General features: G+C 50.5%; 2 protein-coding genes across 3 annotated transcripts; both read right to left on the bottom strand.

Annotated features, from left to right (window-relative positions):
- Nucleotides 1-18,625: 18,625 nt before the first annotated feature.
- On the bottom strand, nucleotides 18,626-20,902 carry LOC131213745 (AP-1 complex subunit mu-1). Its single transcript, XM_058207862.1, has 3 exons — nucleotides 20,766-20,902; nucleotides 19,402-20,479; nucleotides 18,626-19,337 (listed from the first exon to the last, which is right to left on the bottom strand). The coding sequence occupies exons 2-3, from the start codon at nucleotides 20,443-20,445 to the stop codon at nucleotides 19,113-19,115; spliced, it is 1,269 nt and encodes a 422-aa protein (XP_058063845.1). The 5' UTR covers nucleotides 20,446-20,479; nucleotides 20,766-20,902; the 3' UTR covers nucleotides 18,626-19,112.
- Nucleotides 20,903-21,120: 218 nt separating this feature from the next.
- LOC131214092 (selenide, water dikinase 2) lies at nucleotides 21,121-22,622 on the bottom strand. 2 transcript variants are annotated; one of them, XM_058208457.1, is made up of 3 exons: nucleotides 22,365-22,622; nucleotides 21,934-22,297; nucleotides 21,121-21,865 (listed from the first exon to the last, which is right to left on the bottom strand). In XM_058208457.1, the coding sequence occupies exons 1-3, from the start codon at nucleotides 22,546-22,548 to the stop codon at nucleotides 21,295-21,297; spliced, it is 1,119 nt and encodes a 372-aa protein (XP_058064440.1). In that variant the 5' UTR covers nucleotides 22,549-22,622; the 3' UTR covers nucleotides 21,121-21,294. The 2 variants fall into 2 exon arrangements, with proteins under 2 accessions (XP_058064440.1, XP_058064447.1); XM_058208464.1 differs by having other exon boundaries at nucleotides 21,934-22,340; nucleotides 22,432-22,622.
- Between the last annotated feature and the right edge of the window lie 701 nt (nucleotides 22,623-23,323).

Raw genomic sequence — 23,323 nt, 5'->3', positions numbered from 1 at the left:
CGGTCCTCGGCAAATGCACGGCGCTCGGCTGTTGCATCACCCGACACGGCAGCGAGCGCTATTTGACGCCTCGTTGAGGTCGGGTATCTCACGAGAAGCACGGTATGCCAATAACTAGACAAACGTACATATCGGCAATTTTCCAGAAAATTAACCACGCACGGACTCCGGCACTCCAGCGCAGCACGGACCGGGGACGAGGTGAGGTGTGAAACAATGATGCGCCTTAACGCGTCCGGCCGTAAGACGTGGGGGTCGGCAGTCGGAAGTCGGTGTAAATTGATTATGTTATCTTCCGACGCAAAGGAAGGTTGCAGTGCCGGTGGAACGATGCACAACTCGAGAGTCCCGAGCTTCTGTAGCAATTAATTTACGGAATGAAACGCTTGTCTCGGGAAATTATGGACACTTCCTGTATCCTAGCTTAGAGAAATAGGCATCGTAGGCAAGTTTCAGGGTGTTTGCATAGTGATGCGACCCATCGAAGAACTTGCCCCGAGAGAAAGTTTGTAACCTCATCTTTTTTGAGTCAATCGGTAGGGATCCTGTGTTGCATGTTGCATACCTTCAGGGGCTTTTTCTAATTTTAACGATACGAATTAATACGCAGATTGACTACTTCTAGTTAATGTTCCGGATGCCCATTGTTGGTGGCATACAGCTCATCTGGCCCCAATACATTCGCCAACATTCAACTAATTCTTTTTGATTTTATGTTTTGATTTCGGAATGGCTTATCGTGTAGTTTCTTCCAGTTATCACAGCTTATCCACGTCCGGTTCTATAAATACGCCCCGGTAGAAGTAGATCGCTGCCCCAGAACCGTCCCAGCCAAGCGCCCCGGCTTAATTAATCCGGAATAATGATTATCAAACGGAACGCCGATGCAGAACGAGAATTTAACGATCCGATTTATGGCCATCGGCGGCTTTCTCATCTTCGCCGTCCATAGCGATAGCGAGATCAAACGCATTTCACCCCCCCGGGGGAAAACAGAAAACAAAAGTATGGGAGAAAACGCTTCTCGAGTGGAATGCCGCCTTTGGCTGGTAGCATTTCTCTTTTCAGAACGCTAACAATCTTGCCCGAGCTGCCCGGGATCCCAACCCGAAATCATCGAATCGATTAAGTGTTCCAGCCCATCAAGCCAGGTCCGAGCGTGGAGAGTCCATAATTTACAATTGGTTCCACGATTCCCGGCTCCGGAGCCAGCTCTATTTAGTCAGGAAACGTAAGAATCATCGATTTGTCGCACTTCTTGCGCCACGCACTGCACACGCGTCCGAAAAGGGGTTAAATAAATACACACCCATAACTCCGGACCGACTTTCTCTCCGGGCCATCCGGGTCCGGTCTCATATAGCACCGACGGATGCGCCGGATAAGATTAGAATCTCCACACTTAATTGGATTGGACTCTTGGAACAAATGACGGGACCCGTTCGCGCGAACCGCTTTCAACTACCACGCCTATTTCAAGGTCCCCGAAGAACCCGGAAAAAATGGAGATTAAGGATGCGTTGAAGCCCTTCCGAAGGGACTTCCCTCTCCCTCTCTCTATCAACCGTAACACCGGATGAATATTAATACCATCACCTGCGAACCACGGCGACAAGCGCCGACCGGAGCGCGGAAGAACTTCGCCTCTCGCCATTACTTTCCGGCCTAGGGACACATCAAAGCGCGCAAAACCCTTCGACTGGTGGACGCGGCCCGACCCGTCACGCCGAAAAAAGAAGACGTTGAATTAATTAAAAATAATTTTCACCGTTTGCGCGCCACCGTAATTAGCGGGCCGACCGACCGAAAGGCGGCTAATGCGCATTCCCGGTACCGCCGGGCGCCGCTGGGAATATCAATTCGACGCCGTCGGCCGGTTTTCCCCCTTTTCGGCACTTAAAGTTTTTTTTGCGCTGGCCCTTTCGGTTCGGTTCGGCGGTCCTCTAATCCCTGTGGGAAATCCTGCGGGGACCGGTCGCTGCCGAATGTCGAATGTGCATCACACTTGAGGTGTGGCTCGAGGTCGAGGTCGGTCTCCGGGGAGCGTCCTCCTTGGGCGGCGTGTTTTTGGGACAACTGTCGATCCTGCGTGGTGTAACCGGGAGGTCCCCCCGGAGGGAATTCGCCGGCATGCCAACGATTGCCATTAGCGTGATGGCGACAGGATTTTAGTGCCCTCGGGCGATACATTGGCGGCCACCTTAAACATTCTATTATCCCACTCATTTATCACGCCATTTCGGGGGACCGGAGCGGCAGAAGATGGATTGGCGGCGGGGGCCCCGAATGATGGATGGATGGACCCAGGGAGCACCGGGAAACGGGCTGGCATATTGCAATTACACCTGCAATTGCTTGCGGCGGCAACACCGGATTATCCGTTTACGGCGAGATTAATTTGACCGTGGCCGTAGTTGCCCGTTCGAAATCCATCATAAATGAAACGAATGGGCCCCAACCCGCAGCAGAACAAATTTGACACTTATTAATCCTCATTGTCGTAATGGGGCAAAACTTTCCAGGCCTTAAATGCGTTGGGCTCTCAACTTGGAGAAGAAGTCCTATAGTAAAGAGAGAAGAAATTAATGGAAGTTGTTCCTATCGTAAGCGATCTGGAGCTCCATCGACCACAACGTGCTTCAGTTTTGGCCGGAATGGCTTCTACCTTTTGAGTGTGGTCATTGTAGTATTCATTAACAGTAAATCAGCAATCACATTTTCGATACGTTCTACCTCTTAAACCAGATTCGAAATAACCACCAAATTAATGTTGAATTGAAATGGCTTTAACCGAAAATGAACTTGCCGCGAGTTTGAAACAGCCAAGAACGAAACAATAGACACGTCGGCGCTATAAAGTAAACCACCCTTGGTCTCTCTCTTGGGCTGGGCTAGATAAATAATTGAAACTGATTCCACCGTAAAATAAAATGTAGTAAAGGAAAAACCTTCCTAAACAAGCTCTATCATGATGGGACCAAAACACGAACGATAACCGCCGTAAGCATAACGATTATCGTAAATTCATTTGCATTACCGTGTTACGGGCCCGTCCCCGAAACGGGTGTGCTTAGCGGGCACCGGCCACATTAATGCACCGGCGCCCACTCCGCAGGAAATGCAGATAACCGATAAACACTGATTGATTCAACCTGAAACGTGAGGACATCTATTTTACAATCCACTGAACCGACACTAACGGGTGTTGATGAGCCCGGACGCCCGCATCATAATTTTTGTCCCACGGCCGCGCTGGCCGGATCGTCCTTGTCGCTTATCTGCCCGACGCCCCGTCGCCGGGATGATTTGCTGACGAAGATGGGCCGTTCACTTAGTGTGGCTTAACGGCCCGGGGTAGTGAAGTGATGGCCTCGGGTGGTAATATATCACCCCGGGTCGGTTAACTTCCGGGGGCCCATTCGAAGCGGAAGTGGATCAATACCGGGCCTGCAGTCGCTCGGCTCGGAATACATCACTCGCGCCACGTATGTGCTACATCATTAGCTATTCCGAACGTGGCAGCGGCCCCGTCACCGGCAACGGATGCAGTAATGCGTAAAGGTTATTAAGCGGGCTTATGATATTGAATTTTAATTAATTTGTTTTAAAATGGAAATTCAATTAGCCTCACGATTGGCCGGGGCGCCGCCGCTCCATCGTCGCTCGCTCTAATCAAACGGTCGATTACAACGGTCGCTATGCTGCTGACCGGCTGCAGCCGGTCCCGGTGATTCCTGGAACGCACCGCATTAGCTAATGGCGATGCACGTGATGGCGGTATCGATACGCAGTACACCTGTTTGACATTAAAATTTGACATAATCCAGTCGGTGCGGTGCGGCCACCGGACACGAGACGCGCTTCGTCTGTCTAATCATCAATTATGCAAAACTCGAGTGAAGTGACTTTTTGTCACCACGTGTCGATCGGTTAGGCAAACAGGGGCGCAATTAGAATGTCCAACTGTCCACTGCATTGCCGTTTGGCGTGATTAGCGTTTGTGATTGTTGAACCAATTTCAGTAAAGTTTGGAAGGAGAAACTGAAGTTTTTTGATGGCCCTATCAACCCAGCGAAAGCACAGTCAGTCGGTCGCGACCGGCCAAAAAAGAAAGAAATAAAGCTATCCCCAGGAATGCAACCATCCTCTCCCTCCGATTGACATCCTCAGCGTGTAAAGTCCTTGTTTGGCGTCAAATTGAACAACTTTCCGCCACCCGAAAAATCCGCGTACCAGCCGATGGCGGGAACCGCACCGAAAAAAACGGAATGAACCCATTTAACCCACATTTTCGGAAGGCACGGAACCGGAAGCGAAGCGCGAAAAGTGGTGAACAACCTGCCGGAAACAAAACAAAAAGGACAGCGCCGTCTCGGGCCGGCCCCGGAGCTATATTGGCATTCCGTGGCATCCCACGGAGGTCAATCATTCGAGGTGTGGAACACGGAATTCATTTTAACTCAATTCCATCATTAATATTTCCACTTGCCACACACGGGGCCGACGAGGCGAACCCAAAATGGCGGAACGCACCCGAAAACACAGGAAACTCTGTTCTATTTTTCTCTGTCCGTCCCATAGACGGGAGAACCTTTCTCCAGCGACGGCACACTGGAGTATGATTAATGTTGGCCACCGTCCACTGCCGTTCACCCGCCCGGTCCGGGGCGACAGATTTATGGCATTTTATTTCACCTTATTCCGATGCTTTTTTTCTCGATACGACCGGAGCCTCGAGTTTTTATTTCGAGTTCGAGCTCCCCTTCAATGCGATGTTGCTTTACGACTCCGACCCGTTATGATGATGCTTTTCCCGAAAGCTTCACCATCTTACCCCATGGTGGCGGTGGCTTATGGGTGGAACGATTTCGGATGGGTCCAACAGGCCTCCGGTGTGGCGTGTTTTTGGCAACGTCAGCCCGGTCAGCCCGGGCCCCAGGGTGGGCCCCTAAATGACGGACACTTTCGGTGTCAATGTTTGGGCCCCAAAATTTGCTGCCCCATGCTGCCCGGGAACGGATCACCGGATACTTTGAAAAGGGTTCTGGGACCCAGAAAAGGTTCCGTCCGGTTCGACGTGGCCCACAGTTTGACCCATAAAGCGATTACCCATATCACAAATCATTGCATCTAATCGCAGACGCAGATACGCCCTCCGGGAAGGTGTGCGTAATAAAACCCATAAAATCGCACACGGGACTGGCTTCACGGTTCATCACACGTCACGCAGTCGGCGATCCGGTTGACAAATGTGCGAATTTTGGTACTTGAAACGGTAATGCGGGGTCAATATTAATCATCGGCGAGAGGGGGGCCACATTGTTTTGCGAAAAGTTTGCACAAATGACCTCAGCCTGTCGCTGTTTTATTTGGTAGCAGCAAGACTTGAAAAGAGCCATTCATCCAACAATAAAATTCCTAGCGTTATGCTCTTATGTTGCTCTTCAAATAATGTCATCCTAACTTCATCGATTTATTGTAATTAATAATAGAACAAGAACTGTGTCAGTGCGCAATGGTACTCGATGGGAAACATCCTTGAAGGTGTTCGACGTCCATCGAATCCATAATATGCTTGGCTCGTTGTAATTACTGTTTCAATTCCATAAACGATGCTTTATGCGCATGCTAATCAACATATGGCTTCGAGCCCACACGAGGAGCATCTTAAACCCCCCCTCAATCCTTCCCCTGCTAATCCGTGGACGACATGGCCCTAGAACCCACTCTGACTCGGCTCAGTCGATGCATAATACCGAAACAAATATGTGTTGTTTGAGAGAGTTTCTTAGCGTAATCCTTTCCGCCTCGTGGCTTCGGTTCGGTCACCGTAACCAATGCCGAGCCCATCATGTCCTACACGCTTATTAACTAGCGTGCGACCAGGCGCCCGTTACAACGTAGCAGTAACTGCGATAAGGATCAGCCGGCATGTCCTGCGAAGCATCTAATCAGCGCCCGGCCATCGGCAGTCTCTCGTCTCCGGTCCGGTAAACAAGGGAAACGTGCCAGAACATCGACGCACACATCCTGTCGATTATCATATTTCACTCCGTGGGAGAAGCAGGAGCGTCATTTCCTCGTTGACCGACTGAAGTGTCGAGCTGGCTGGTTACCGTCCTGGCCGAGCCGTGTACGTGCCTCGAGAGTGCATAATTATGCATAGGGCCACGGTGCACCGGCTGCGCTCCCGGACACCGCTCTCCTCCGTGGTTTGCCCCGTCACAGCTTCTCGGAGCGGAAAAAACAGAACTGCGCCCCAGGGGCAGGCGCTCGTCTCGAGAGTGACCTTCTCGAAAAGTGCAGCCGGCAAGCAAGCAGGGAACGTGCTTTCAATTGGCGTGGCCGTAAAGCTTGTTTCGTGTGGGTCTACGGGGCTTGACAGTAACGAGCAAAGTGGACCGCTCCTAGAGAATGTCCCGGAAATCGGTGTCACGGGTAACGATTGAAGCACAACCTGTTTTATGAGGCTGTACTTTGATTGGTTCCCTTCGAAAAATACACCTAAAATTGTTTCTTCCATTAAATCTTTGTTACGATTTTTAAACAAAATAATAAGATTATGAGCAATGATCAAGAAGTACACGAGACTCGAGATTGTCCAAACTTCAGGACGGGAACAAGAAGTTGTGTGGTAAGAAACGGCGATCCAGCGCGAGCCTGTGGCTTTGTTCGCTCCGACACCAGGCGGGTTGTTTACATTTCTCATTCACCGTTTCACTTTTAGGCGCGCAACGATTTCCGCCCATTTTTCCATCTTGGCCCGACCGGTACCTCCTCATTCTCTCGCGACGGGCCATTGGAGGAAGCTTTCAAACCGCTCCTTTCAATGGGTTTCCTCCATTCAGCGAAATTAATTGTACGCCAAATATTGGACTTGGATGCCCTGAAATTTGATATTATTTATTCATCCGCGCGACATACAGAACAACCGACACAGGCGAGAGCATAATAGCAAATCACAGAGCCATGCACCGTGCCGGAGCCAGTTCTCTTCCGCCCAAGGCGAACGCAACCGCGAAGACGCGAACGTATTGTCCTGGCCGAACCGAACCTGGCCCGTTAGAATCCTGACGGTGGTGGTTTGTTGAATGGTCCCCTTTCGTGTGCTTGGTCCTGCATTGTTGTTCCTCGTCTTACACGTGCACGTGGTTTGAGGGTCTACGGTAAAGAAATCCTCCGATTGCTTCCGTTGTCTGGCAATCCGTCGTAGACAGGAAGCGGCTCGTATGGTGTGCCCCAAGCGATAGTGTCTAGTATTTCTTTTTTCCAGAAATGAAAAATGTTACTTAAATTTTAATAGGTTTTCAGACGTTTCATTTTAAAGCACTGCATTGTGATGGATTACAAACCAACGGCAATTTTAATTTCAATTTTCCGCCAGCCTTTAAGCTCACCCGACAATAACCCCGACACTCTTTCTTAATTCACACATTACGGTTCGTTTGAATGCAGTTTACTGTCATTAACATATTTGTCGTACGCAAACATTGGTTAATGCGCAACCATCGGGTGGATGAAACTTTTAATTTCTTTCTTAGAAAAGGCACACCATTAACGGTAAAGGCCGGTGTGAAAAGCGCACACCCAATCAGACGGATCGCCGATTTAATTGGGAAAACATTAAAAAAAAGTTGCACCACGGCCCGATTTCAATTACAATAACACTCGTCACGCAACCATCAACCCAATCAACAGCCGGCCGGCCAGGTCGGCAATCATAATTTGCATACAAATTGAAACGGTTTTATGTTAACAACGGCTCCTGCTGGGGCTGCTGACGTTCCGCCGGAGCTCTCCGAATGGTTTGGCCCACTGCCAAGACCGATAAATAGTTGAGCACTTAAAATCGCGCGCGCTTAAAACCCGCCATTTCGCGTCTGCTGTAAATGGGGCTGTTGCGTTCAGCACAAGGAGCCAGCCATTAAAGGGCCGCAGATTGTTTAATTGCCATACAACGCCACCGCGTTATACCGGTTACGCTGAGTTTGCACAAAAGTTTCAGAAGTTACCCATTTGCCCTATCGCAACAACAGCGCGTTGTTGGGTGAAAAATGTTATCATTAAAAATATGAACACATTAACGTAAACCTCAGCTCGCCGGATCGCCGTCGAAACAATCGCGCTCCGGTGCAGCTGTGGCGCCGGGTTGCATTATGGTGCACCGCTGAGTCGCTATCGCCACGGCCTCTATTTATCGTCTCATTTGTCACCACCTGCAGGGCATCCATTCGCTGACAGGCCGTCCACGCCATCGCACGCCTCATAACCACCTCACTCTAAACCCTGAACCGCGCCGTGTAATGTGCAAACGTGGGGCCGACCCGAGCCCGATAAAAACAAAACCCATATTCCGCTCCGAATCGAAAGCTCGCCAACGATGCTGGAATGTTGGGGCGTGCCGTGTCATGGGGCCGACGGGACATCGCTTCTGGGGATATGAAAATTATTTTCCGTAACTGCCCGGGAACTCACCGGGAATGATGTGGAAACGAATTGAATTTTCGCTAATCTCTCCAGCATCGCGCGAAAAGTGCTCCCTCGGGCGATCTCTCTCTCTCTCTCTGTCCCTTTCTCTTTCGAGGACCATTTAGTTCTCATAAATGGGTTAAATAGTGGCCGGGTAGTGGAATGCGATAAACGAGACACAAAAACGGATCGTTTGCATGCTTTCAGCACATTCAGTTGGTGGTTAAATGAGTCCAATTGGCTTGAAATTGTTACGATGATTTTATTCGCAGAACAATTTCATCAATCTGCTTGGCCGGATTCTTGAAATTACTTCAAAACGTAGAATGTTTAATAAATTCTCATCAAAACATCTGTAACAAACTCTGAACTAAATCATTCACTTTAGAAGACATCGAACTATTAATATCCTGAACAAAATTGGAACTATTTGACACGTGTACCGTTTTGATACATTTTAAATGGGAAATGCTCTGCCCCATAACTTGACTTCGACGTGACTGCCCGAATATTCATTGAACCCTTGTCTACCTCACCACCAGACTGGCGCAGCTTTGTCCCCCTTCGATACCCACCCAGCTCAGCATCGCTCGCCTAATCCTGCATCATAAATCGAACTCCAGACGTTATCCTTGCGCCCCGAGCACCCCCCGCACTTCAGCCTTCGGGGGAGCGATATACTTTAAATAAACATAGCGACTCCGGAACCCAGCTGGTCCGAGCAGCGGTTCCATCGCTGACCGAGCCAACCGAGCAAGTATGAAACAAGGCGACAAGACACCCAGGCAATGACATCTGTCTAGAAAATTATCCTCCTCCTTCGGAGCTTCGGGCTCCGAAAATCTCCACCGTTGGCAAGGCCGGGCTACCGGTGCGCCGGCCGGAACGCCATCCACTGTCTTTTGCGGAGCCTATTAGTGCAAATTACCAACTTCAATTCCAGCTCGTCGTCCGTCTTCGGCTCAACGTGAGGCTCTCGGGTTTCAGGTGCCACCGCCAGCAGGGTTGCAGAAGAGAGCCGTGGCGGGGTTTGGTGTGCGATCAGACACGAGACATCATCGGGACCGGGGCCCAGGATGGCTTATCTTATTGGCCGTACCTTAGCTTTATGGCTTTTTCTCACTTTATCAACCGTTTTCGCACCGTTTCGCCGCACTGCCAGAGGATTCTGTATCAATTTTGTCTCATTTTGCCGCCGACAGTGACCGACCAAATTGGCGAACGCACTTTTCGCTGGCCCGAAACGATGTAAGACGATTAAAATGGATTATCAACACGTAACGAGTTTCCGGCCAGCGTTTCCGTTCCAATCAATTGATTTACGAGAATATTTGGATGATTTACGCGAACCTTTTGATAACCGACGGGACCGGTGAGAGCGTCGCTCTAGGAATTCCAAACTTCCAAGGGGCGTTTTCTTCGGCCGTACGGCAACAACTTCGGCACATCCTGTGCCGGAACGCAAAACGACCCAAAATCCGACCCCCATTCGAACCCCAGGGTCCGGCGCCCAGAAGGAGTCGTTCTCAGTCCGTGCCCATCCTATCAAATGATTTAATCAAATCGCTGAAAATTTATTGCATTTAATACTAGTCTAGACTGCATGTACGAGAAGTCGTTAGCCCCGCGCACCCTTTCACACCCTCCTTCGGCTGATCCCAAACCGACGGCTTAAGCCCGCGGCGGCAGCAGGGCCTAAACTTGCCATCCTAGACGCGGGCAGGGTTTCGAATCGACTACGACTTCCGGTTTTAGCGACTTGGAAACTTTGGAAGGAAGTTCCCTAGCCACCGTGCCCAGAACTCCCGACCATTCCCCGGTCGGCCCTAGGCGGGTTTAGAGAATCGAAGCGAAGATAGTTCACTGGAAGTGAACGGATTCAATTCCGGACCTTTACGGGTGGAGCGGTTGATTGTGAGGGGTAAATGTCGAAAATGTATCAACCACACACACGCAGACACCGGTCGGTCGACCCTCATTTTTGGCCAAGGGACCTCCGCTTGGGCCGTTCGCAGTAAAACGGTTTTACCGGAAAAGTGAACATTACTGCGGCTATTTTCACTTGCGACAAGCCGGAAAAAGGAAAAGGAACAAAAGCAACGGAAAAAGTAACGAGCCTGGCCAATAATACGCAGCGGCACCACAGACGGAGTTGAGAACGGTCCAATCCGACCCTCTTTTGGATGGACAAAAAACAACATTCCAATGAAAGGATATTGGCCGAACGGCCACCACCGTTTATCGGCCGGTGGATGGAATGCGATAAATTTCCCGGGGAAAACGGCAGAGATCCCTCACATGGACGCCGGGGGGGGGGGGGGGGCGAATGGACTTACGGACCGTCCCCGCGGTTTTCTGGTCGGGTTACCGCAACTCCTCCGCCGGTGCAATGCCGGGCGGAAGAAAGGATTTAATAAGCACAATAAATTTGCATAATAATTGCCGAGGAAATTAGCTTGTCGAAATCGGGTCCTCGTAAATCTTGTGCCGGTTCCGAAAAATGCAACGGGTGGTTCCTAAAGACCTGGCCGCGTATGTTTGTCTGTGTGCCGGTGACCCACAACCGGATTGTTGCACTGATTTGGGCCGTGATTGGAAGTAAGGAGCCAGGCAAAAGTCGACCATGTTTTGTGAGTTCTACGAAAGATTTTAGAGATCCATTTTTGAAACAAGCGCAAAAAAACGAACTGTTAATTTGCATAAAGTTCCACATCGCAAAAATGTGGCAAAAATGATGCTCATTTGGGCCTGGACGGCAGTTGAAAGTTCTTCGAACCCTTCCAAAATGTATCCCAGAAACTTTAATATCGCTCGGCCGCCTGCCGATTGTTGAATGGCGCTGATATTATCTTATTGCTCCGACCGACCCGTTGTCACACGAGAAGGGGCACTAAGAAAGGTCAGCATAATCCTTCCGCGAATCGCCATTCGGGGGCCGGGCCCCGGTGGGCCCCATTTATTATTGATTAACTTTAAGCCGCACCAACCCGGGCGAGCATAAAGCCGTCAATCCGTCTTATAGCCTCTTCCTTCCGCTTGGCCGGTGTACCTGGTGTGCTGGGAAAGGATTGGATTTTTTCTTGCCGCCCGGCCCTGGTGGCCGATCCCCGAAAATAGCGTGTTCCATAATGCTGCATTTATAATTTGGGTATCCGAAGCTTTCTCACTCGTGCCAAACGGCCCTCCCCTAAGCCCTTCTGCCCGCGATGGGCGCGATCCCGAGAGCGACTTTTGCGCCCCAGTTTTGTTGAGTAATGTGACCGTATCAGAAAATACGGCTCGGAAAGGATCCTTACCATCGGTTGAAAAGAGAAAAAAAAACGGATCGCCACCGGCCGGCCGGCCGGGCTGGTAACGGTTTCCAATTTCAAACCCAAGAGCCTACTTGCCGTGCCGTGCCGTGCCGTGAATAAATTCCCAAGTAGCCAAGGCGCGGCCCGGGCCCGGACGGAGAAGTACTCTATCTTCGCGCACCAATCTAAATGATGTTTACCGAAGATGTACGTCCGGGACGTGGGTCCGGTACATTTGCGCTAATGAGCATCTGTCGAAGCGGCTCGATTCGGCGAATAGTTCGCTGGCCGGTTGGCCCGTTGGCATTTGCAATTGAATAGACTCAGCCGGTGGCCGGCCGGCCGCCGCCGCCGGAAAAGTGCATTTCGGGAAACGAGTGGAGTTTGCAGTTTCACTGTCAGTCTTCGGGTGGCGTTCGAAGCGCCGTCCCATTATCCTCCGTTCGGTTCATTCCGGTCCGCACTATCAGGCGCTTGGTTTGGAATCTTGAAGCAAAGCACAGTGAGGCACTCTATTTCGGAGGATGCGGACACACTGGAAGCGGAGATCGACCAACAGACCAAAACGCGTACTTCAGGAACATTGGGAAAAGCTTCATGATCAGATTGTTTAATATGGCCAAAACTAAACTTTGAAGATCCATCAATAAAGTGAACTGGTCCAATGACCCAACAACCTTACGTTATGCAAATTTCATAGCTCATTCCCGTGGTTATGTTTTGTGTCAGTTTAGCATATTTTATCCCCAAGCCCAAAGTGCCAAGTCTAGTGAATTTCGGGCAACGCTTTTTGGATTTTATGGAAATAAAGATATAAAATTTGATTCGCTGACCCATCGCCTTCGGCCCACAGTGAGCCGCTTCCTCGCCAATAACCCTTTTTTCCATTAGCCGATGCAATCAACTGATCGATCCCGTGGCCGAGAACCGAGCCGGGCCGTGAGCGAGGCACGGCTCACACCAATTGAACCGTTCTCCTCGTTCTTCTGCCAAACGGAGTGATTATCACTTCACAGACAGTCAGAAGACGTCTCGGCGCTCGTCTCGTCCGACAGGCTGCTCGGCACCGGGAGTATGGGGAGGGGAGCGAGGTTTTCAGTGCCGGGATGGTAAGAAACCCATCTTATCTGTCCAATGATTGCCATTGAAGATGAGCTCTTCGGGCCAGGCCAGGGCCTCGCCAGGAATCGCAAATGGGTTTCCTGGCGTTCCCCGGCCCAGTTCAAAAGGATCGACCCCTATAACGGGGTGTGGACGAGAGGGAATCCTGTTTCAGCGGCCCTTTTTTTGGTGGGGTTTTCCTGGCCACGGGTTTTGACCTTTCAATCACTTAATTCCTCACCTTGGTGACGTGACGCATTTCGTATTCGCATTCGCAGCAAATGAGACGCTTTTAATCAAGAATCTTCGAGTGCTGACGGGAATCGAAGGCTCATTTAGCAGCGTACACGAATTCAGGGAACGGAAGAAGGGACATCAAACACATCTTAAGACCCCACCACAGGAAGAAGAATCTTTTTTCAATTAGCTCTCAATCCTTTTTATCGTTTGAGGAAGATTGAAAAACGGTGAATCGACTGGCCACGCGGGTGATAAATATGTATTACCCCACGGCGACTGGTGACTTCTACTTCGATTCGGGTCCTTTCCGGGTGGCATACATATTTATCGTTTCGGCCCCCCCCTCCGATCATTATCCTTCTCGAAGGCAATCGTCTTGCTGAAAGCTTCCGATTGCATTCGGTTGGGGCGGTCGAGAAAAAAGAGTGGACGAAACCGAGAACCGAGAATTCGGAATTGACTTAATCGATCGATCGATCGGACCCGAACGGGTATGTCATACGTCCTCCCTCGGCCGCGCCCACATCAAAGGATGATTTTTGATTGACTTCGGAAGGAAATTAAATTGTTTCACCCCTTTCCGGACCGGTCCCAAGATAACGCGACCGCGATTCGATTCGATTCCATTGCTGGTGGGCTAAAATGTTTCAATTGCACCTCGAACGCCCGTTATGCTTGCGCCAATACCAATCAAATCATATCGATCGCCGAACGAACAAACACCGCCGGCGTCAGTTGGTGCGGTGGAGTTTGATTTGCAATCAGCATTACCGACGTGTGGGGGGTCCCTTTATGAAAGGCTAAAATATAAATCTTTTTCACGCTACTGCTGATGATACAATCATCCTTCTTTTTTTTGGTTTCATTTCGTATCAGATATAATTAATCTCTGCTTTGACCCAATTTATGCACCGAACAGCGGGCCGGACCGACAGATAGGGGTCAGATGGGGTGCCTGTTCCTGCCTGCACCTGCACAATGCTATCAATAAATTTAAAATATTCAACGCCAATATCGACGGACCACAGGCCGGCAGCAGCAGGTCAGCAGGACAACGAATGAAATATTACAAAGATCAAAAAGTGTGGCGTCCGGCGTGTGGCATTTGTCAGCGTATTGAATGATTAGCTGCAGCGCTTCGTGGCCTGGCCTGGTGTCTGGCAATGTTAATAATTATTTTAATGATAGCCTATTAATTACTGTGCAGCGCGTTAAACGGAATTTGGCACATTCAACGCATCGGCATCACCATCAATTACTACTGTGTCCGTGATCAATAAAACCTCAACCTCGACACTTTTGTCCTACAATTCCGCTACGAAAATGTGTCATAATTGGTTGAGTGGCTCGCAAACAAGCTCATTTGATAATACGCTTAAACCCGCACGTTTTGAGGTTTCTACATAGAAAAATGTCGTGCTTTAGCTGCATCTTTGTAAGGCGCACCAACATTTTAATACGTCCTTTTCTCGAGAAGGTAATCCGAAGACTTCACTGCACGAGGCGCCACCCAAACCGACGCGTCGTCGTCCTTCAGACTAATCCGACGACGAATTGGAGCCCAGCGTCTAATTGCTTTCCCAGCGCTGCATGTAACGAGGGGGTCTTGCAGTTTCACCGTACAGCCCTTTAAATTTACTTCATTCGAGGTGCTCAGCTTTCACCACACACGGTCGTTTGGGGAAAAAGTTTGGCCAAAAGATTAAAAAAGGATGAAAAGTGTCGTAAAATAACGGCTTAATTGAAGGCTTTGGTCGCCCCCGGGGCGAGAGTGTAACGTCGATTGTAGCGTTATTGTCGAACGCTGCAGACGATTACAGCGACCGCCACCGCTACAACTCCTGGGTCCCGGGGTCCGTAAAGTTTTGTCCCCCCCACCGGATTGGCGTTACTGTATGAAAAAAGTTCCACCCGGTCCGCCGCCCGCTGCTTGATGCTATTATCTGAAGCCCTTCGCGCCCTGTCGGGTTACCAGCATTTACGGCACAGCGTCCACAAACAGGACAGAACCACGGGAACAGTGATGGGTCACCATCTGCCGGGGTTGCTGTTGACCTCCCCGTAAGCCCCGCAACCCCCCCTTGGAACGATCCGTGGTAAAGGGCAGAAACGATAGCACAAGTTAAAATCAGATAAAATACTCCACAGGCCGTCGTCGGGAGTGTCCACGATCCGGTTGTGTTTTTGTCACTCTCAAAAAAAAATTGGGTCATCTCTACACAGCCCACCAGACTACCCGAGGAAGCGTCAAATGTAAACATGGAGTTAGGAACCGGGCTTAAGCTCGCTTATCGTGGTCCTGACTGACGCTCCGCACTTGAAACACGACGCAGAACCCTTTCCGGGGACACACAACATTTCGATGGCAAATAAACTGTTGCCACAAAGTCCGACACAAAGTTGACGAATGGCACCATGGACTGGAGCAACTTTTTGGATAATTCGGGCGACCACAACAATTTAATGTTGCCGCTGTGTTACTGTTCGAGTTTGGCTGCGAGTACGATTCCCGATTTTATGGCCATGCTGTTTACGATGTAATAATCAGGTGCTTTATGTTCGACGAAGTTTGATTAACTTATCGTTGTTTACGTAAGTTTCGCAAGTAGTTTACAAATATCGCCGTCTTGACTGTACTCAACTCGCTGAAGTCAGTCGCAGAAACAGCAGATTATGCAACCAGGACTTCCGGGCAACATGTTGAACCACTGTCACTGAAGTCACTGCACGTGTTTTATGCATCTTCAGACTTCCAGAACACGCTGCGACATGCACGGCTGGGCACACAGCGAGCCACTTGCACATACGGTTTCGCACACGATGTTGTCCCAAATTCGGGACAACATGCTGGTGATTCGGGACAACATCTTCCGCGCTGCACACACCACCGTGACACGGAACAGCATCACGTGCCACGGCCGCGGAATCAACCGCCGAAGCGGAGTAGTGTGCTTCCGCTTGATTGTTTGTTTGCCCGGCGTCCCGGCAACAACTCCTTCGCTTAAGTCACCCACCGAGGGCATCCTGGACGTGGCGGTGCATCGGAGCGAACTGCTCTCTCGGATCGCGCGCTGTTTGGACAGTTGTTCACCTATCGCCAAAAACTCGCAGCCGTTACATCACGTTGCCTGAAGTCGCCGTTTTTCTCGGGCCGGGCCCCGTCGGTGGTCGGCTTCGACTTTTCCGGGAAGCCGCGCGTTTTGGACAAACAGCCGGTAATGAGGCTCATTTGGTGAATGGTAAATATTGGTTTAGGTGACGAACGATACACGATCCGTGCGAGGAATTCCCATAGTTCCTCCGCGTGACTTCCAGGAGCTTCGCGGTTTAACTAACAGAGGACCGAGCAGAAGAAAACCGGAAGTTTCCGTTCGGTCAAACTCATTAATCAAAAGTACGGCAAATGGAAATGTAGCATTCGAAACATATATTAAATTTGCACTCTCGAGACATTACTTCCAATCGACAGCCCGAGAATCTATTGCTGATTGTTCGCCCTCAATGTGCGAGAGGACGATTCGTGCAGAAAGAGAAACTACAATGATTTCCACTTCGAAAAAACAGATGCTTCGACGGACAAAGTTCACCAGTTCCTCCATCGGAAGCGGAAGTGAGCGAATGCAAACGCCATTGCAATATAACCTCTACCGGAAGCGGCGACGTGGTGCGATAAAAAACAACGACCAAACTGTGGCAAAGTAGCTGACAACAGCATGAACATAAACCAAACACGCCGGGGCTCATCGGTGACGAGCGCGACGCCTCCATCGACGCAGGCAGCAGGATCATTTCCGCCATGTGGCCGAACGAGCTCTGGTAGCTCTGGTAGGATAAAAGAGGAAGAAAAACGCTCCGAACTTCCCCAAAGTTGATGCTGCGGTTGCCCGTCCCGGCCAGCCGGGCTTTATTGCTCTCGCAGGACGCCGCGTTCCGGAGGATCGCGCCCTCGGAGGCGCTCGTCTGCGCCTCCGAGTGGCACGTCTTAATCGTTCTTGTGCCGCGGCACACAGTTTGCTCGTGAACTTTGTGCGAACCGTGCGAGTTGGTCGTTAAAAGTTCTGATTTTCTTGACGATCGATTCGACCGTCGTTCGTCGTTTTGGTGTTTTTTGCTCGTTTAAGAACACATTCGGCAGCATCAAGCATCGGGAGTTTTGCACGGGACCGAAAAGTTCAACGAACGCGAGCATTTAAGTATCGGTTGTAATTTTTTATTTGTCCCCGTCGCCGGCGCTGAAGCTGATCGATTTTGTGCGCCTTCTTAATGTTAAGCCGTGTAATCGCTTTCCCGATAGTGTGGCAGCGCCTTCATCCGCGAGACCCAGAACGAACGGACGAGCCGAAGTCGGGTAGCCTCAGTTGGGAGTTTATTTATTGAGCTTTCTGGCCACCCATTAAGGATCGCCAAATCGCATCGTGCACATATTTATAAACGTAGATCAGCCCGCTCGGGTCTCGGATGTGCCTATAACACGCTAACACCGTTCGTTGAATATGCATGAAGGAAACGGGAAACGACCGGGACCGGGTTTGAAAGCATCCACTAGGGGGAGGGTTCTAAACACACGATCCGAACGGTCCCGGCCACCGAACGATGCTCGGAATAATTCAATGATTTATGTGTATTAAAACGAGATATTACGCGCTGCGAGCATCCAGCCGAACCCGAACCCCGAACGGGTCAGGATAATGCTCTGAAGTGCGCTGAAAGCGCTGCCGGGAACGTCCCGGAACGGCCCCCTCCGTCTTGCACCCTATGAATGGGGATGCATGAATACAATTATGTGGTCTTCCGTAATGCACTTCCTGCATCGATCGTTCAATATCTTATCCGGTGCGGCGTCGACCCGCGTACACTTTGGAGTAATTCCGTTAGCCTGTGCGCCGCCGGGGCCACGGTGCCCGTGAGCACTACGGCCGTCTTTGGCGGCGAAGCGAAGATGGCGGTCGCACCTGCGTCCCGGTGGAGCGAAATCGCATCATTTATGAAACGACAGCTTTGAGAGTAATTATAACAAACGGCAAATGGCCTTCGAAGCTGTTGTCGATGCCCCACGGTGCATCGGGAGGAAGCAATTTACTTTCTAGCTTCCACGCCCGGTGAAATCTTGTTACCGCGAATCGTCTGGCAAGTACCAGCTGCACGGCCCTGGCCCTACTGTCTGATGCCTGAAAAATAGAGCGATAGAGGACAAGGAGACGGAGAGTAGAGATTCCCTAATGTCCTGGAATCCTATCGTCTCTCATCACAATATTAGTGACCTTTGTCCGGAATCCGGAGACGCATTACTTCTTATTTGCTTTCTGCTTCCGAGTTGGACAGAATATTTTAAAATTATTCAATTATTGACCGATGGAGACGCCTAGTAAAAAGCTTCGTGGCACTAATGGAGACGCCAGGTACTCTAGGGAAGCACGCATGATGGCCGCTCAAATCGCATTCCGAAGGAGGTGGGTTCGGGCCGAAAACTCTTGGTTATAAATTGCGTTAGTTTTAGTATTTTTTATTGCTCTAAGTGCTACATGGTTGCTTTACAGGATGGTTGCGTTCTAGTTTTAAAATAAAATGTTCTCCACTGCTCTTCTGTGAACGAATTCGTACCGCAAACAACGGTCTTCACTTAAAACGGAATTCCAAAAGCTTTACAACACATTCGAAAACAAAACTGCAACAAAATGTGAAAGAAATAGCGGAAACAATTTATGAAAAAATCGTGCGTTTAACTGAAAACAGGTCGAAAAACAATGGCCAAACACGAAAAAAACGTGGCGACGGGATGAAGTGGAACAAAACGTGCTGAAACGGAACCCGAAGACGCCGGCTGCCGATTGGATGAAACGTTAAATTAATACTGCACGCTGCACGCTGACGATGGACCGGTGGACTGTGGACACTTTGCACGACCATCAAACGGATGAACGGCAACCGGAGAAATGCCGCAGAGGCAGAGCGTTCTTTCACTTCGGAAATGGTGAAACTTAACAATTACACCTCGTGGGGTCGCCCCTTCTAGTTCGTTCGCAGCTGATAGTCGCCGTTCTGGGTAATGTACCGGACCCAGGGAAGCGCCTGGTAGCCGCTTTTTTCGATGATTTTCAGGTATCGAACCTGTATTCCCGAAGTGGTGAAGTAGGGAATTTCGAACTTCACCTGGATCGGCGGCTTCCCCTCGCTGTCCTCGCACTCCACACTGGGTAGACCGAAGTGAGCGCGCATTAAGTACTCCTTTCCTCCCTGGAAACAGACAAAAGGGTTCAACTCTGTGTCCCAACAAACCCGGGGCCCTCGGATCGCTTACAGGGAATGATTTGATCGTCCAAGTGATGGCATTCTGCTCGGGAGCGTACTTTACGCTGCCGATCGTAGTTTTGAACTTCGGCGAGTCGGCATCGGCCGGCACGGGAATGACGATCTCCACGTTGTTGGCGGTCGAGCGCCGCTTGAACTGTGATTTCGCTTTGATCATGTACTCCACGCGGCTGTGCGCGTGGCGCTCGATCACCGACTCTATCCAGATCAGCGGCTTCACGTGCGTGTTCAACCGGTACGACATCAGCTCGAACTCTCCGTCGGGCGGAATGAACGAAATGGTGCGATCATTCTCGAACCGCGACAAGCGCACGCACTGATGGAACTTTACGTCCTCCAGCTCCACCGACTTTGACTTTCCCCGGCCGGTGCTCTCGAACAGCACCTTATCGTTCAGCCCGAGCCGCAGCTCCGGCATGCCGGACAGATAGACGCGCATCTTTATCGCGCCGACTATTTCGCTGCGTAGCACATTGCCGTTGGCGTTCGCCAGCAAATTGACGCTTTCGATCACATCGAGGAATACCTCGTTCTTGCGGTACTTGATCCCCTCGGAGCGCCACGACACCGCATTCGTCACCGCCATCGGAATGCGCGGCTGTATCTCCAGCTTGTGGCCCTCCTGTGTGATGTACTCCTGCAGGATCTTGCTGTCCGTCGTCTGCGGGTAGCCGAAGTCGATCAGCTCATCCAGCAGCTCGTAGATCACCACAAAGTTGTCTCGTATGCTTTCCTCCTCCAGCTCTTTGAAGTACTCGGTGAACACCTGGACCACCTTGTGGAGGAACACAAACACCAGCGCGATGTTGGCGTTGCTGCGCGTCACCGACACCAGATACAGGTTGTTCGTCTTCACGTAGGCGAAGGTGCACTCGGGTGTCTGCAGGATCGGCGTTATCAGGCCCTCTTCCTCTTTCTCCATCAGCAGCGGCATAAACTTGTCCACCACTCCCATATCGATGTGGCCGCGGTAGTTGCGCGAGATCAACACCTTTCCCTTCGCGTCGAGAATGAAGATTGCTGACGAGGACATTTTCGGAACCCACTCGCCGACGGCTATCGGTCACCTGAATGAAATGAATAAAGCGAAACCCCCCATTAGTGGCCAATGTTTACATATCCACGCCCATGATGGCACAACGCACAACGAATGCACAATCGCCTCACTAAACCGCCCATGGCGAAGTTTCGGGTCCGATCGCACTGCTTTTGCTTTACGTATTGTTCGAAGGAAATGATAATTACACGTAAACCCGATACCAATCACCGATAACACGGGTCCGGGAACATGTCCAAATTTGTGTTGTGGTCCGAATGATCTCGGACTGCGGGAGGAACATTTTCGAGCCTTACCTTTCGCAAGCAGGTTGATTGAAGAGTTTCGAGTCCCAGGAATGCAAATGCACGGAATCGCTCGGTATTTTAGCCGCAAAAGTTCACTTTTTCGTCATTATTGACCCTCAACCAGAAAACCAGTCATCAGTTTGCTGTCGTAAAAGTTTTGCCCGTCTGACAGCTCGTGATGCAGCGCTTGGGGCTCGTTTCACGCACAACGTCAAACGCACGGCGCGGCTCGCGGCATTTTGCTGAACTAACCGGTGGTGAGTTTAAAAATCACGGGAAATCCAAACAAATCTTTTCGGTGAAAAATTATAACTCAGCTGATTCGTTCCAAAAATAGAAAATTAATATCACAACAATGTAGCAATGTGTAAAACTCATTTACTCAAACCCAAGGCCAATCCCGGCACCAATCGAATGGAAAAGGGCAGCGAAAGAAAATTTCAACAAACTTCCCAGCCTTATCAGCCTTCCCGAAGTTCGCATCACACGCTTTATCTGCCCTTCGCGGTCTCCGATGGGCGCACACGGGCACCGGTTTTTACGATTCGTCCACCGCAATGTACTCTACGTTTGCGTCCATTTGTGCGGTTCGCTCTCCCTTCCGAACGCTACCGATAATCCAAGCCGGATGTGAAGTTGTGCTCCGATACTCGTCGCAGAATCCGGCCGCTTCCGAGCTGGGCAGGCAGATGAGCAATCCGCCGCTCGTTTCCACCGCTCTACCGGCCAACAGCTTCGCACTCCGTCCGAGCAGTTCCGCTATTTCGCGCACATTCTTGATGATGGGCAGTTTGTGGATGTGAAAATCGACCGCGGCCTTCTGGAACTTTGCCAAGTTTTCCGCGTGTCCGTGCAGCCCAAATCCGGTCACATCGGTAGCGGCGTGCGCATTGTACTTGCGCATTATACTTGCGCATTGTAGATTGAGCCGTGACATCGACTCCAGCGCAATTCGATACGTTTCCTCGATATCGGCCACGGTGAAACGCTCCTGCAAACGAGTCCAATTGTCCGATCTTTCACACATCCAAATGTAGGCGTTGGTGGCCAGCTGTGTTCCGAGCGGTTTCGTCAGCACGATTGCGTCCCCGACTTCCGCATTGTATGGCCTGCGACGGATGATTGAGGGACATATGAAACATGATCTTGCTGGGCAATTGCTGACTGTTGCACTTACATTATTAATTCCGATCGGTGGCAGACCGCCGTAGCCACGCCGCCAATGATGAACCACGGGTTCTCGGCGATGCTTCCGACCTTCACCGGCGCTTTGCACTCTTTGGCCGCCTCCAGAAACCCGTTGATTACCATCGGAACTACCACCTCGCGCTCCTTGTCGGTGAATTCCGTTGGTGCCGACACGATCAGCTTGATCTGATCGAGATCCACGGCCCCAACAGCATAGACATCGCTCACAACATTCGCCAGCGCAATTTTGCCCAACATAAACGGATCATCGATCAACGGATAGAAAAAGTCAACGGACTGCACCAGGAACAGCTCATCGCGGAGCGCAATGACGGACGAATCTAAGCCTATTCCTGTGAAAAGAAGTGAATTAGCTAATTGCGGGCTAATTGAAACCTCCTCGGCGGACGGTCGACTTACCCACACCCTCCTCGGAACTCTTATCGCTCTTCGCATCCTTATCACCTACCAGCTGATCGCTGTACACTCCTGCAAGAAGTCTGTTGAGGACATCTTGAGGAACCTTGCTTCCTCATCCACGGAGCGTCGAGAATTTGGTTAACCGGAAGTCCGGGCCGAGCCCGGACGTTTCGGGTTTAAACATGTTTGGCCTACGAAAACCCAAACTCACAAAATGCGCAAAACGCTATCGCAGCAGATAAAATCACTGAATGACTGAAATTTCGACGATGCAAAATAAACACCTGTTGCCGGGCTTTATTCACCACCCGGTGTGCGCCAACGTAGCCCTCCTGAGTAGATCACACATTCGAATGGTTTCATTGCCCGTGCAGCAAAACACCAAACGGAAATCACGTGCGCCGAAGAAACGTTTATTTCGAATTCGTGAAATGCTTAAAATAAAATTGCCAAAGCTGAAATACAGAATGTAAACATAGACAATGCACTTTCTGGATTCCTTAATGGAAAATGGTTTGTTCAACTACTAACTCCTTGCTGCTTACCTGCAGGAGCAGGATCATTCCACGCTGTTGGTAAAGGGCACGGGTCAATTGACAAAATTAGTGCATGGCCACCCAACCGACTCGGGAACAGGACCCTAAATTTTATTGTCCGTGAAATGCTTCCCGCTAGTCGCGCCTCAGTTGTCACACTTTCCGTTGCTGCACTCACCGGGAAATCGTCAAGTGGCGGAAAGCCATCGGCAGGAAGTTTGGCGTCACTCATGCGTTCCACTTTTTTTACTTTAATGATTACACTAACGCACTAACTTTCTACACCGTCCATTGTGCACACTTTTTGAGGTTTTCCCGCGATTATGTACGCCAAAAGGGAAGTTTTTCCAGAGCCGGTACCCCACAGGGCGAAACTCTTGAGACCGTTGACCATTGAAAGGCCCCACCCCGAGGAACTTGGAA

Source organism: Anopheles bellator, chromosome 1 (genome assembly GCF_943735745.2).
Source record: "Anopheles bellator chromosome 1, idAnoBellAS_SP24_06.2, whole genome shotgun sequence".
In the NCBI taxonomy this organism is placed as follows: Eukaryota; Metazoa; Arthropoda; class Insecta; order Diptera; family Culicidae; genus Anopheles; species Anopheles bellator.
The sequence above is the reverse complement of the archived record's forward strand: the minus strand, read 5'-3'. Positions and strand labels throughout refer to the sequence as shown.

What these genes read in the sequence shown, in the direction of transcription:
- LOC131213745 (XM_058207862.1), bottom strand. Translation starts at nt 20,445, where the DNA reads ATGTCCTCGTCAGCAATCTTCATTCTCGACGCGAAGGGAAAGGTGTTG. An exon ending in GGACGATCAAATCATTCCCT is followed by an intron (nt 19,338 to 19,401) that starts GTAAGCGATCCG and finishes GTCTGTTTCCAG; the next exon opens with GGAGGAAAGGAGTACTTAAT.